Here is a 13,329-nt window from a genome sequence, read left to right as displayed (position 1 = left end):
GGCTCTGCTTATGCTTTGGGAAAGCCCCTAAAGAATAAGGTGTCTAAAACAGTGCCTGCCGATATTATTATATCAAAATACCCAGATAAAATGATTCCTCAAGGCTAAATATGTGTTAATAATGAATCGATTTAGCCCAGAAAAAGTCTACAGTCTTAATAAGCCCTTGTGAAGCCCTTATATACGATCGTAATAAACATGGCTTACCGGATCCCATAGGGAAAATGACAGCTTCCAGCATTACATCGTCTTGTTAGAATGTGTCATACCTCAAGCAGCAAGAGACTGCTCACTGTTCCCCCAACTGAAGTTAATTGCTCTCAACAGTCCTGTGTGGAACAGCCATGGATTTTAGTGACGGTTGCTAAAATCATTTTCCTCATACAAACAGAAATCTTCATCTCTTTTCTGTTTCTGAGTAAATAGTACATACCAGCACTATTTCAAAATAACAAACTCTTGATTGAATAATAAAAACTACAGTTAAACACTAAAAAACTCTAAGCCATCTCCGTGGAGATGTTGCCTGTACAACGGCAAAGAGAATGACTGGGGTAGGCGGAGCCTAGGAGGGATCATGTGACCAGCTTTGCTGGGCTCTTTGCCATTTCCTGTTGGGGAAGAGAATATCCCACAAGTAAGGATGACGCCGTGGACCGGACACACCTATGTTGGAGAAATTACCTTTAGATTTTTTGCCCTGGGGCAAAAAAGCTCCATTCCCTCCAGTAACAGTTGAAATTATAGAATCCAACTGAGAACCAAACAACTTATTACCTTGGAAAGAGAGAGAAAGCAAAGTTGACTTAGAAGTCATATCTACATTCCAAGATTTAAGCCATAAAGCTCTTCTGGCTAAAATAGCTAAAGACATATACCTGACATCAATTCTAATGATATCAAAAATGGCATCACAGACAAAGTTATTAGCATGTTGAAGAAGTTTAACAATGCTATATGCATTATGATCTGTTACTTGTTGCTCTAAAGTCTCCAACCAAAAAGTTGAAGCTGCAGCAACATCAGCCAAAGATATAGGAGGTCTGAGTAAATTGCCTGAACATAAATAAGCTTTTCTTAAAAAAGATTCAATCTTTCTATCCAAAGGATCTTTAAACGAAGTGCTATCTGCCGTAGGAATAGCAGTACGTTTAGCAAGGGTAGAGATAGCTCCATCGACCTTAGGGATTTTATCCCAAAACTCCAATCTATCAGATGGCACAGGGTACAATTTCTTAAACCTTGGAGAAGGAGTAAATGAAGTACCCAAACTATCCCATTCCCTAGCAATCACATCTGAGATAGCATCAGGAACTGTCAAAACTTCCGGGATTAATACATGAGGCTTATAAACCGAATTTAAACGTTTAGCAGTTTTAGTATCAGGAGGACTGGTTTCCTCCATATCTAATGCAATCAAAACTTCTTTTAGTAATGAACGAATAAACTCCATTTTAAATAAATATGAGGATTTATCAGAATCAATATCTGTAGTAGAATCTTCTGAACCAGAAAAAACCTCATCAGAATCAGATAAGTCAGAATGATGACGGTCACCTACAAACTCATCTGAAATGTGAGAAGTTTTGAAAGACCTTTTACGTTTATTGGAAGGAGGAATAACAGACAGAGCCTTCCTAATAGAATTAGAAACAAACTCTTTTACATTAACAGGAACATCCTGAACATTAGATGTTGAAGGAACAACAACAGGTAAAGGATTATTACTAATGGAGACACAATCAGCATTGGAAAGTTTATCATGGCAGCTTTCACAAACTACAGCTGGAGGGACAGATACCACAAGTTTACAACATATGCACTTAACTTTGGTAGAACCAGCATCAGGCAACGTCTGTTCATTAGTAGATTTTGATCCAGGGTCGGGATGAGACATCTTGCAATATGTAATAGAAAAAACAACATATAAAGCAAAATTATCAAATTCCTTAAATGACAGTTTCAGGAATGGGAAAGAAAGCAAAAAAATAAGCTTCTAGCAACCAGAAGCAATGAAGAGAAATGTTTAAATAATGTGAAAACAAGAGACGCCCCATTTTTTTGGCGCAAAAAAATGTCTAAATACGCATGCGTAATAGAATACAACTTCCGGTAAAAAATTACTGCGCCGGAAGTGACGAAAATTTTTAGCGCCAAAAAAAGAATGCGCCAAAAAAAATATCGAAATAAAAAGGAACATTTCCCGCCCCCGCGAGCTTAACAGCACGCAGGAAAAAATGGCCAAATGAAAAAAAATTTTCAAGGTAAGAAAAAAATAATTAAATGCATTATCCCAATAATGAAACTGACAGTCTGAAAATAAGGAATACCGTTTATCCTGAATCAAGGCAAATATAAGTTTATAGACATATATTTAGAACTTTACATATAAAGTGCCCAACCATAGCGCAGAGTGTCACAAAGAATAAGACATACTTACCCCAGGACACTCCTCCACATAAAGCGGATAGTCAAACCAGTACTGAAACGAGAATCAGTAGAGGTAATGGTATATAAGAGTATATCGTCGATCTGAAAAGGGAGGTAGGAGAAGAAATCTCTACGACCGATAACAGAGAGCCTATGAAAAAGATCCCCTAGAGGTAGACCATTGTTCTCGAATAGGCAATACTCTTTTCACATCCCTCTGACATTCGCTGCACTCTGAGAGGAAAACCGGGCTTCAACCTGTTGCGAAGCGCATATCAACGTAGAATCTAAGCACAAACTTACTTCACCACCTCCACGAGAGGCAAAGTTTGTAAAACTGAATTGTGGGTGTGGTGAGGGGTGTATTTATAGGCATTTTAAGGTTTGGGAAACTTTGCCCCTCCTGGTAGGAATGTATATCCCATACGTCACTAGCTCATGGACTCTTGCTAATTACATGAAAGAAATAATAATTCTGATGTATGAATATATTGAAAGGTTTAAAATACTGTCAGTGAGTAAATAAAATGGTTTAGTGAATTATTTTATACCTCATGGGCTTCTCCGCCCTTGTACCCGACAGGCATGGCCGTGTTCCACACAACCAGGCACTCACGGTGTAGAACCTGATCCAAGCGGGTGAACAGTAGGTCTAGATTGGTCTTGTATTCTTCCATTTGTTTCTGGCCATACCTAAAATAAAAAAAACCATCATTGTACAACTACATACTAACATCACATACTAATTCTATATGTTCTAAGCGTTGTTATGTGTTATATAAGCTGGAAGACGCATACAGATTTGAAAAGCTACTTAAAAGGGAAGCAGAAGAGATTCTTAAATGCAATTAATCACTTCCATTCCTGCAGTATAAAGTATTTATGTTGGTATTGTGTGCATATTTAGTTTTTGCAAATAAATGAATTCTATATGCAAAAAACATAATTTATGCTTACCTGATAAATTTATTTCTCTTGTAGTGTATCCAGTCCACGGATCATCCATTACTTGTGGGATATTCTCCTTCCCAACAGGAAGTTGCAAGAGGATCACCCACAGCAGAGCTGCTATATAGCTCCTCCCCTCACTGCAATATCCAGTCATTCGACCGAAACAAGACGAGAAAGGAGAAACCATAGGGTGCAGTGGTGACTGTAGTTTAATTAAAATTTAGACCTGCCTTAAAAGGACAGGGCGGGCCGTGGACTGGATACACTACAAGAGAAATAAATTTATCAGGTAAGCATAAATTATGTTTTCTCTTGTTAAGTGTATCCAGTCCACGGATCATCCATTACTTGTGGGATACCAATACCAAAGCTAAAGTACACTGATGATGTGAGGGACAAGGCAGGAACTTAAACGGAAGGAACCACTGCCTGTAGAACCTTTCTCCCAAAAACAGCCTCCAAAGAAGCAAAAGTGTCAAATTTGTAACATTTTGAAAAGGTGTGAAGCGAAGACCAAGTCGCAGCCTTGCAAATCTGTTCAACAGAGGCCTCATTTTTAAAGGCCCAGGTGGAAGCCACAGCTCTAGTAGAATGAGCTGCAATCCTTTCAGGGGGCTGCTGTCCAGCAGTCTCATAGGCTAAGCGTATTATGCTCCGAAGCCAAAAGGAGAGAGAGGTTGTCGAAGCTTTTTGACCTCTCCTCTGTCCAGAGTAAACGACAAACAGGGCAGATGTTTGACGAAAATCTTTAGTAGCCTGTAAGTAAAACTTCAAGGCACGGACTACGTCCAGATTATGCAAAAGACGTTCCTTCTTTGAAGAAGGATTAGGACACAATGATGGAATACTTCGTACTAATATCGTTTTAAAACATTTAACACGCTTTTATTGCTCTGTGCTGCTAGATTTTACTTTTCATATGCTAAGATAGCTTTTATATATGCACTCATAGATATACATATCTGATTTTAAGGTTGGCCAACCTGAATAGTTTTTCTGACACAGTGAGAAGTACCAAAGTCTTTTATTCGAATCGCATAATTTTATGTATATAGTTCAGTAATAAATATTTATTTTAATCTATAAATAGACTCTGTGTTCTTTGGGTATTATAGCCTATCTTTGGCGCTGGTGTGTTATCTCTTTGCATGCTAACTCCTTTTTTGGGACCTTTAAGAGGAAGTCCTTTCTAACTCACTAGCCATACCCTCTTGTTCTAGCGCAGTCTATCATCTCAGTTCCTTGATAGCTATCCTTTCCTCTTTGTATAGACTTGCTGCAAGAATGGAAAGCTCCAATACTAATACTAATATAGATGCTATAATTAATGTAATAGATGAACATACATGCAAAGTTGCTAAAAAATCTAATAGATCAGATGTATTTGAACTAAGATCATCTATTTATGATAACATCCATAACATTTTCGAGAAAGGTAAACAAGTATCCAAAAATGTCTTATCAGTAAACACCAATGATAAACAAATGATACAAGAGTATATGGATAAATTAGAGAGAAAACTAATTTTAGAAATAAGACATAAAACTGAATGCATATTCTTAAATGAATATCTAAGGGCAAAAAGAGTACCCCGAGGATTACGCATTAAGAAAGAATGCGCCTTTAAAATAGACTCAAACTAATGAATCTGATCAAAGAATATAGGGAAGAACTCCTTATAAAAATTGGTAATGAAATAAATGATTTAGAAGCGAAACTAGAAGATTTTAAAGATTTAGAGGAATATAAAAGAAGGGAAGAATCCCTGAAAAAACTAATGAAAGACACTAAGGACGAACTAATAAAAATTAAATTAAATAAATTTGAGAGAGACAGAGAAGACTATGAAAGTTATGAAAAAAATCCTAATAGTGAGTCTTATATCAGTCATAAATGGAGAAGAGTGAATAACTATAACAAAACAGAAAGTAATAGTCAAACTAACCACATAGTGAGAGAAGGGGCAGTGGATAATTATTATTATAAATCAAGAAATCCAGAAAACCCCAAGATCCAATATCAGAAAGACACAAATGGAAATAACAATGATAGAACTCAACAAATTCAAAATTATGATAAACAAGATGCTTATAATTTAGAGAATAGACACTCCCAGCACATTAATACTCTGGATGCCCATAGTGGAAATAGAGAATATAGACCAAACTTGAGACCAGAATGGCAGACAGTTAATTTTAATAGAAATAGAAACAATGATTATAGAAGAAGGCCTCAATATAAGCCAGAACATTATGATCAGTCCAATGACCAACATTATGATAACTATACACATCATAACTATACATATCATAATCATAGAGGAAATCAGTGGAGAGTAGAGAGAGATAGGAGAGATGAATGGAGAACACCTACACATAATAGCTTTAGACCTCTAGAAAACCTAACTGATAATGAGATTTCACAATCTAAATTAGAGAAACCAGGTGAGTGTTCTGAACCACGTTTTTTAGGGGCGGGCTATCATCAAAGCAATCGGAGAAAAAGAAATCACTCAGAAGAAGAGGAAAACGAGGGAGAGGCCTACAGAGAAAAAACAGAAGGGACATACAAACACATACAAAAAGTAAAGAGAAGGAGATAAAACCTAATGGCATCTTCAATCTCAGTAAAATTGAGTTAGATAATAAACACATTGAAATCCTTAATAAAGGTTTATCATTTGCTCCCACAAGCAAATTAAATAAATTTAACTCTTTTATAGATGCTAACAAATTCATACGAAACCTAACTCTGAAAAAATACTTCCTAAAAACGCCATATGAAAGAAGCCTAAAATCTAGCCTCCACAACAAATGAACCAAGCACTTCCAAAACTAATGAATACATTCACTCAGATCTGAAAAATAAATCAAACTTTTATCCCAAACAAGATAAAGGGATATACATTGAAACCTTTGAAAAAATGGTATTAGAAGATATAAGAAACATAAACCAAAATAATAAATTAAAACACAATATAACACGAAAGCAAAAAACATTGATTAAAGAATTAGAACACAACAAAGAAATTATAATAAAGCCAGCGGACAAGGGTGGGGGAAATGTAATTTTAGATAAAGAAACATATAATAAAATGGTAGAAGAATTAATTGATGACACAAACACCTACAAAAAATTAAAAGTCAACCCTACTGGAATTTATAAATGATTTCTCAAACATCATTTGGAGAAGGCACTTGACTTAGGTACATTAAACGATAAGGAATTTGATTTTCTACTTCCTAAATACCCCATAATACCAGCAATATATGCACTACCAAAAATCCACAAATCGGTCACCAAACCACCTGGTAGACCGATTATTGCAGGTATAAACTCTCTTATTGCAAATCTGTCGGCCTATATTGATAAGTTTTTACAGAAATATGTTATACAATTGGAATCATATCTTAGAGACTCCACTAGCCTACTATTACTTTTGGAAAATGTTCTATGGTCTAACGAATATATATTAGTAACATGTGATGTGCAATCATTATATACATCTATAAAACATGAAGATGGAATTAAAGCCATTGATTTTTTTCTTAAAAATTATCCGCTCTTTAAAAAAGAACAAAGAGAGTTTCTTCTTGATAGTATTAAATTTATTTTGACACACAATTTTTTTCTTTATGAAGATAAATTCTATGAACAGATTTGCGGCACAGCTATGGGCACCAAATTTGCCCCTAGCTACGCAAATCTGTTCATGGGAGATTGGGAAAATAAATTCCTCAATCAAAGCCCCTATAAAAATAACATAATTGGCTACAAAAGGTATATAGACGATTTGTTTATTATCTGGAAGGGAAGCAATGATCAATTACTGGAGTGCCTAAATAGTATGAACGATAACAACCTTAATTTAAAATTTACAGCCGATATCAGCAAAGAGAATGTCCATTATCGTGATTTGGAAATTAGCATAAAAAATAATGCTGTCACAACTAAAACCTACTTTAAGGAGGTTGATGCCAATAACTTTATCCATGAAACAAGTTGTCACCTACAAAAATGGAAAAGCAACATTCCAAAAGGACAGTTCTTGAGATTAAAAAGAAATTGCAAAGAAGATAGCGATTTTGAAAGCCAGTCCTTAACACTAAAGAATAAATTTATTGAAAGAGGATATTCTGAAGATAAAATAGAAACAGAAAGAATTAAGATTAAAGAGACAGAAAGAAAAGATATCCTGCAATATAAAACAAAAGAAACTATTCCAAATGCCTCCACAACTGCAGAAATTTTTCTACCTTTTATTACTGAGTACAGTGAAGATAGGCTCAAATTAGAAAAAATGATTAGAGCCCATTGGAAGATCCTGAAGTCTGACCCTCACTTAGGGACAAAATTACCGACTAATCCCAAATTTGTATATAAAAAAAACTAAAAACTTAAAAAGTAAATTAGCCCCAACCTATAAACAAAACTCTTGCAAAACTACCAGAGATTTACTTGGGGAAAAACTACAAGGTTTTTACCCTTGCCTAACATGTAAGGCATGTAAATATGCTAATAAAACAAAAAGTTTCATTTCAACAAATACTAAGAAAAAATACACAATAAAAGAAACTATCAGATGCATTGATATCAATGCTATCTATTTGATAACTTGTAAAAAATGCGGAAAACAGTATATAGGTGAAACGGAGAGAACAATAAGAGAGAGAATAAGGGAACATTTAAACTCTATTGAAAATTCTGAAAAAGATAGAAATAAAGACCTTCCAGTGGCCAAACATTTTAGGACATGCTGTAACAATAACTTAAAATATTTTAATTGCACAGCAATAGCCAAAATAAATGAAAAGAAAAGAGGAGGTAATTTGTCTCACTCACTATTGCAAAACGAGGCTAAATGGATATTTGAACTCCGAACACTAAAACCAGAAGGGTTAAATCTAGATTTTAATCTTAATTGTTTTTTAAACTCCTGAGCTAAATATGTGTTTAACATACCCACCAAACATACCCGAAGTCAACTGTTCCACCTCATAATTATTGTCCCCCTATTTCTTACCGTTGCTTTCTAAACATTCTCATTAAGTCTATATAAAGTATACTACCTCCCTATACACTTTTATTAGCTTTTAAAAATCTATACGCTCACTGCTCTATTAATATATTGGTAGATTTTATTACTGTTCTATTTCTAATATTTAGTCAGATCATTACATTTATATACAAAATTTCCTGATTTATTTAAAATCTCTAAGTCAACATATGTTTTTTGCTCTATAATAGACCTGGTATTTCTACTATTATAGCCAAAGGTTATATTTTGCACGATCAGGAACTACCTGTGTAATATTCCTCTGCTAATTGCAAGGTTGCTACTCTTGTAAATTGAATGATTGTTACTCGCTAAATAGCTAATTGTTAGGGGTTATTTAAACCCCACAGGGTTATGGAAAAGCAGCTTGACAAAGACTGAGTATCCTCAGTTGAAACGCGTTGCTGCTAACTTTTTCACCCTAAGGAGATCGAATAGGACGCATAGGACGTTTCCAAAATCACTTTCAACTGAAGCCGTAGAGCCGGTATCCTCATCGTAAGTAGCAACTCCCCCCAAAAAGCTAGGACCAATCAGAGCCCCTTCTGGAGAAGGCACGCACTCTGCAGGTTCACAGCGGGAGAACGCCGAGAAGTTCAAACCGGCTCCACGATCTGCTGTCTTCTGAGAAATTTGAAGGATCCCCATGCCTAGCTTCTACTAGAAGCAAAACAGAGGTTCTATATTGGATGACCAGAACTGGATAATTTGCAAAAAGTCAGCTAAAGGTACCATTCAGCTGCTTAAATATACGGTTAAACAGGAATTCTGATGTTTTATCCGTCATTCTTTGATGTATTTTGCCACATGAACATTGATACAACAGACTATTAGTCCTTTTTTCAAAAACTGTCCTTATCCACTATATATTACACCCACGATTAGTAGTGGATGTAATATTATTATTATTATTACTACCAGGTTTACTAGTGTTCTTAGCACTGATCCCCTAGATTTGCTGTTTTACTTCGTACTAATATCGTTTTAAAACATTTGTTAACACGCTTTTATTGCTCTGTGCTGCTAGATTTTACTTTTCATATGCTAAGATAGCTTTTATATATGCACTCATAGATATACATATCTGATTTTAAGGTTGGCCAACCTGAATAGTTTTTCTGACACAGTGAGAAGTACCAAAGTCTTTTATTCGAATCACATAATTTTATGTATATAGTTCAGTAATAAATATTTATTTTAATCTATAAATAGACTCTGTGTTCTTTGGGTATTATAGCCTATATTTGGAGCTGGTGTGTTATCTCTTTGCATGCTAACTCCTTTTTTGGGACCTTTAAGAGGAAGTCCTTTCTAACTCACTAGCCATACCCTCTTGTTCTAGCGCAGTCTATCATCTCAGTTCCTTGACACAATGATGGAACAACAATCTCTTGATTGATATTCCTGTTAGAAACCACCTTAGGTAAAAACCCAGGTTTGGTTCGCAGAACTACCTTGTCTGAATGAAAAATCATATAAGGAGAATCACAATGTAAGGCAGATAACTCAGAGACTCTTTGAGCCGAGGAAATAGACATCAAAAACAGAACTTTCCAAGATAAAAGTTTAATATCAATGGAATGAAGGGGTTCAAACGGAACTCCCTGAAGAACTTTAAGAACCAAGTTTAAGCTCCACGGGGGAGCAACAGTTTTAAACACAGGCTTAATCCTAACCAAAGCCTGACAAAATGCCTGGACGTCTGGAACTTCTGCCAGACGCTTGTGCAAAAGAATAGACAGAACAGAGATCTGTCCTTTTAAATAACTAGCTGATAAGCCTTTGTCCAAACACTCTTGGAGAAAGGACAATATCCTAGGAATCCTAATCTTACTCCATGAGTAACTCTTGGATTCACACCAATAAAGATATTTACGCCATATCTTATGGTAGATTTTCCTGGTGACAGGCTTCCGAGCCTGTATTAAGGTATCAATGACTGACCCGGAGAAGCCACGCCTTGATAGAATCAAGCGTTCAATCTCCATGCAGTCAGTCTCAGAGAAATTAGATTTGGATGATTGAAAGGACCTTGTATTAGAAGGTCCTGCCTCAGAGGCAGAGTCCATGGTGGAAGAGATGACATGTCCACTAGGTCTGCATATCAGGTCCTGCGTGGCCACGCAGGCGCTATCAGAATCACCGATGCTCTCTCCTGTTTGATTTTGGCAATCAGTCGAGGGAGCAGAGGAAACGGTGGAAACACATAGGCCAGGTTGAAGAACCAAGGAGCTGCTAGAGCATCTATCAGCGTTGCTCCCGGGTCCCTGGACCTGGATCCGTAACAAGGAAGCTTGGCGTTCTGGCGAGACGCCATGAGATCCAGTTCTGGTTTGCCCCAACGATGGACCAGTTGAGCAAACACCTCCGGATGGAGTTCCCACTCCCCCGGATGAAAAGTCTGACGACTTAGAAAATCCGCCTCCCAGTTCTCTACGCCTGGGATGTGGATCACCGACAGGTGGCAAGAGTGAGACTCTGCCCAGCGAATTATCTTTGAGACTTCTAACATCGCTAGGGAACTCCTGGTTCCCCCTTGATGGCTGATGTAAGCCACAGTCGTGATGTTGTCCGACTGAAATCTGATGAACCTCAGTGTTGCTAACTGAGGCCAAGCTAGAAGAGCATTGAATATTGCTCTTAACTCCAGAATATTTATTGGGAGGAGTTTCTCCTCCTGAGTCCACGATCCCTGAGCCTTCAGGGAGTTCCAGACTGCGCCCCAACCTAGAAGGCTGGCATCTGTTGTTACAATCGTCCAATCTGGCCTGCGAAAGGTCATACCCTTGGGCAGATGGACCCGAGAAAGCCACCAGAGAAAAGAATCTCTGGTCTCTTGAGCCAGATTTAGTAGAGGGGACAAATCTGAGTAATCCCCATTCCACTGACTTAGCATGCATAATTGCAGCGGTCTGAGATGCAGGCGCGCAAATGGCACTATGTCCATTGCCGCTACCATTAAGCCGATTACTTCCATGCACTGAGCCACTGACGGGCGTGGAATATAATGAAGGACACGGCAAGCATTTAGAAGTTTTGATAACCTGGACTCCGTCAGGTAAATTTTCATCTCTACAGAATCTATAAGAGTCCCTAGGAAGGAGACTCTTGTGAGTGGTGATAGAGAACTCTTTTCCACGTTCACTTTCCACCCATGCGACCTCAGAAATGCCAGAACTATCTCTGTATGAGACTTGGCAATTTGAAAGCTTGACGCCTGTATCAGGATGTCGTCTAGATACGGAGCGACCGCTATGCCTCGCGGTCTTAGAACCGCCAGAAGTGAGCCCAGAACCTTTGTAAAAATTCTCGGGGCAGTGGCCAACCCGAAGGGAAGAGCTACAAATTGGTAATGCCTGTCTAGAAAGGCAAACCTTAGGAACCGATGATGATCTTTGTGAATCGGTATGTGAAGGTAGGCATCCTTTAAGTCCACTGTGGTCATGTACTGACCCTCTTGGATCATGGGTAGGATGGTCCGAATAGTTTCCATTTTGAATGATGGAACTCTGAGTAATTTGTTTAAGATCTTTAGATCCAAGATTGGTCTGAAGGTTCCCTCTTTCTTGGGAACCACAAACAGATTTGAATAAAATCCCTGTCCTTGTTCCGTCCGCGGAACTGGATGGATCACTCCCATTACTAGGAGGTCTTGCACACAGCTTAGGAATGCCTCTTTCTTTATCTGGTTTGCTGATAACCTTGAAAGATGAAATCTCCCTTGTGGAGGAGAAGCTTTGAAGTCCAGAAGATATCCCTGAGATATGATCTCCAACGCCCAGGGATCCTGAACATCTCTTGCCCACGCCTGGGCAAAGAGAGAAAGTCTGCCCCCCACTAGATCCATTTCCGGATAGGGGGCCATTCCTTCATGCTGTCTTGGGGGCAGCAGCAGGCTTTCTGGCCTGCTTACCCTTGTTCCAGGACTGGTTAGGTTTCCAGGCCTGTCTGGAATGAGCAACAGTTCCCTCTTGTTTTGAAGCGGAGGAAGTTGATGCTGCTCCTGCCTTGAAATTTCAAAAGGCACGAAAATTAGACTGTTTGGCCTTTGATTTGGCCCTGTCCTGAGGAAGGGTATGACCCTTGCCTCCAGTAATGTCAGCAAGCCAGGCCCGAATAAGGTCTGCCCCTTGAAAGGAATGTTGAGAAATTTAGACTTTGAAGTCACGTCAGCTGACCAGGATTTAAGCCATAGCGCCCTACACGCCTGGATGGCGAATCCGGAATTCTTAGCCGTTAGTTTAGTCAAATGAACAATGGCATCAGAAACAAATGAGTTAGCTAGCTTAAGCGTTCTAAGCTTGTCAATAATTTCATTCAATGGAGCTGTCTGGATGGCCTCTTCCAGGGCCTCAAACCAGAATGCTGCCGCAGCAGTGACAGGCGCAATGCATGCAAGGGGCTGTAAAATAAAACCTTGTTGAATAAACATTTTCTTAAGGTAATCCTCCAATTTTTTATCCATTGGATCTGAAAAAGCACAACTGTCCTCAACCGGGATAGTGGTACGCTTTGCTAAAGTAGAAACTGCTCCCTCCACCATAAGTCCCGTGTAGTGGCGTCTATTGGAAACATTTTTCTAAATATAGGAGGTGGGGAAAAGGGCACACCGGGTCTATCCCACTCCTTGCTAATAATTTCTGTAAGCCTTTTAGGTATAGGAAAAACGTCAGTACACACCGGCACCGCATAGTATCTATCCAGCCTACACAATTTCTCTGGAATTGCAACTGTGTTACAGTCATTCAGAGCAGCTAATACCTCCCCAAGCAATACACGGAGGTTCTCAAGCTTAAATTTAAAATTAGAAATCTCTGAATCAGGTTTCCCCGAGTCAGAGATGTCACCCACAGACTGAAGCTCTCCGTCCTCATGTTCTGCATACTGTGAC

General features: G+C 38.2%; 1 protein-coding gene across 1 annotated transcript in view; it reads right to left on the bottom strand.

Annotated features, from left to right (window-relative positions):
• LOC128647590 (PC-esterase domain-containing protein 1A-like) overlaps positions 1 to 13,329 on the bottom strand; it is a 175,068-nt gene that overhangs the window by 66,464 nt on the left and 95,275 nt on the right. Inside the window, exons 2-3 of the mRNA XM_053700345.1 lie at positions 2,991 to 3,123; positions 1,813 to 1,827 (exon numbers count right to left, since the gene is read on the bottom strand). Of these exons, the coding sequence (XP_053556320.1) occupies positions 1,813 to 1,827; positions 2,991 to 3,123 (148 nt within the window). The remainder of the gene's footprint in view (positions 1 to 1,812; positions 1,828 to 2,990; positions 3,124 to 13,329) is intronic.

Source organism: Bombina bombina, chromosome 2 (assembly GCF_027579735.1).
Source record: "Bombina bombina isolate aBomBom1 chromosome 2, aBomBom1.pri, whole genome shotgun sequence".
NCBI classification, from domain to species: domain Eukaryota; kingdom Metazoa; phylum Chordata; class Amphibia; order Anura; family Bombinatoridae; genus Bombina; species Bombina bombina.
Note: the sequence above shows the minus strand (reverse complement) of the source record. Positions and strands in the feature narration are given on the sequence as shown.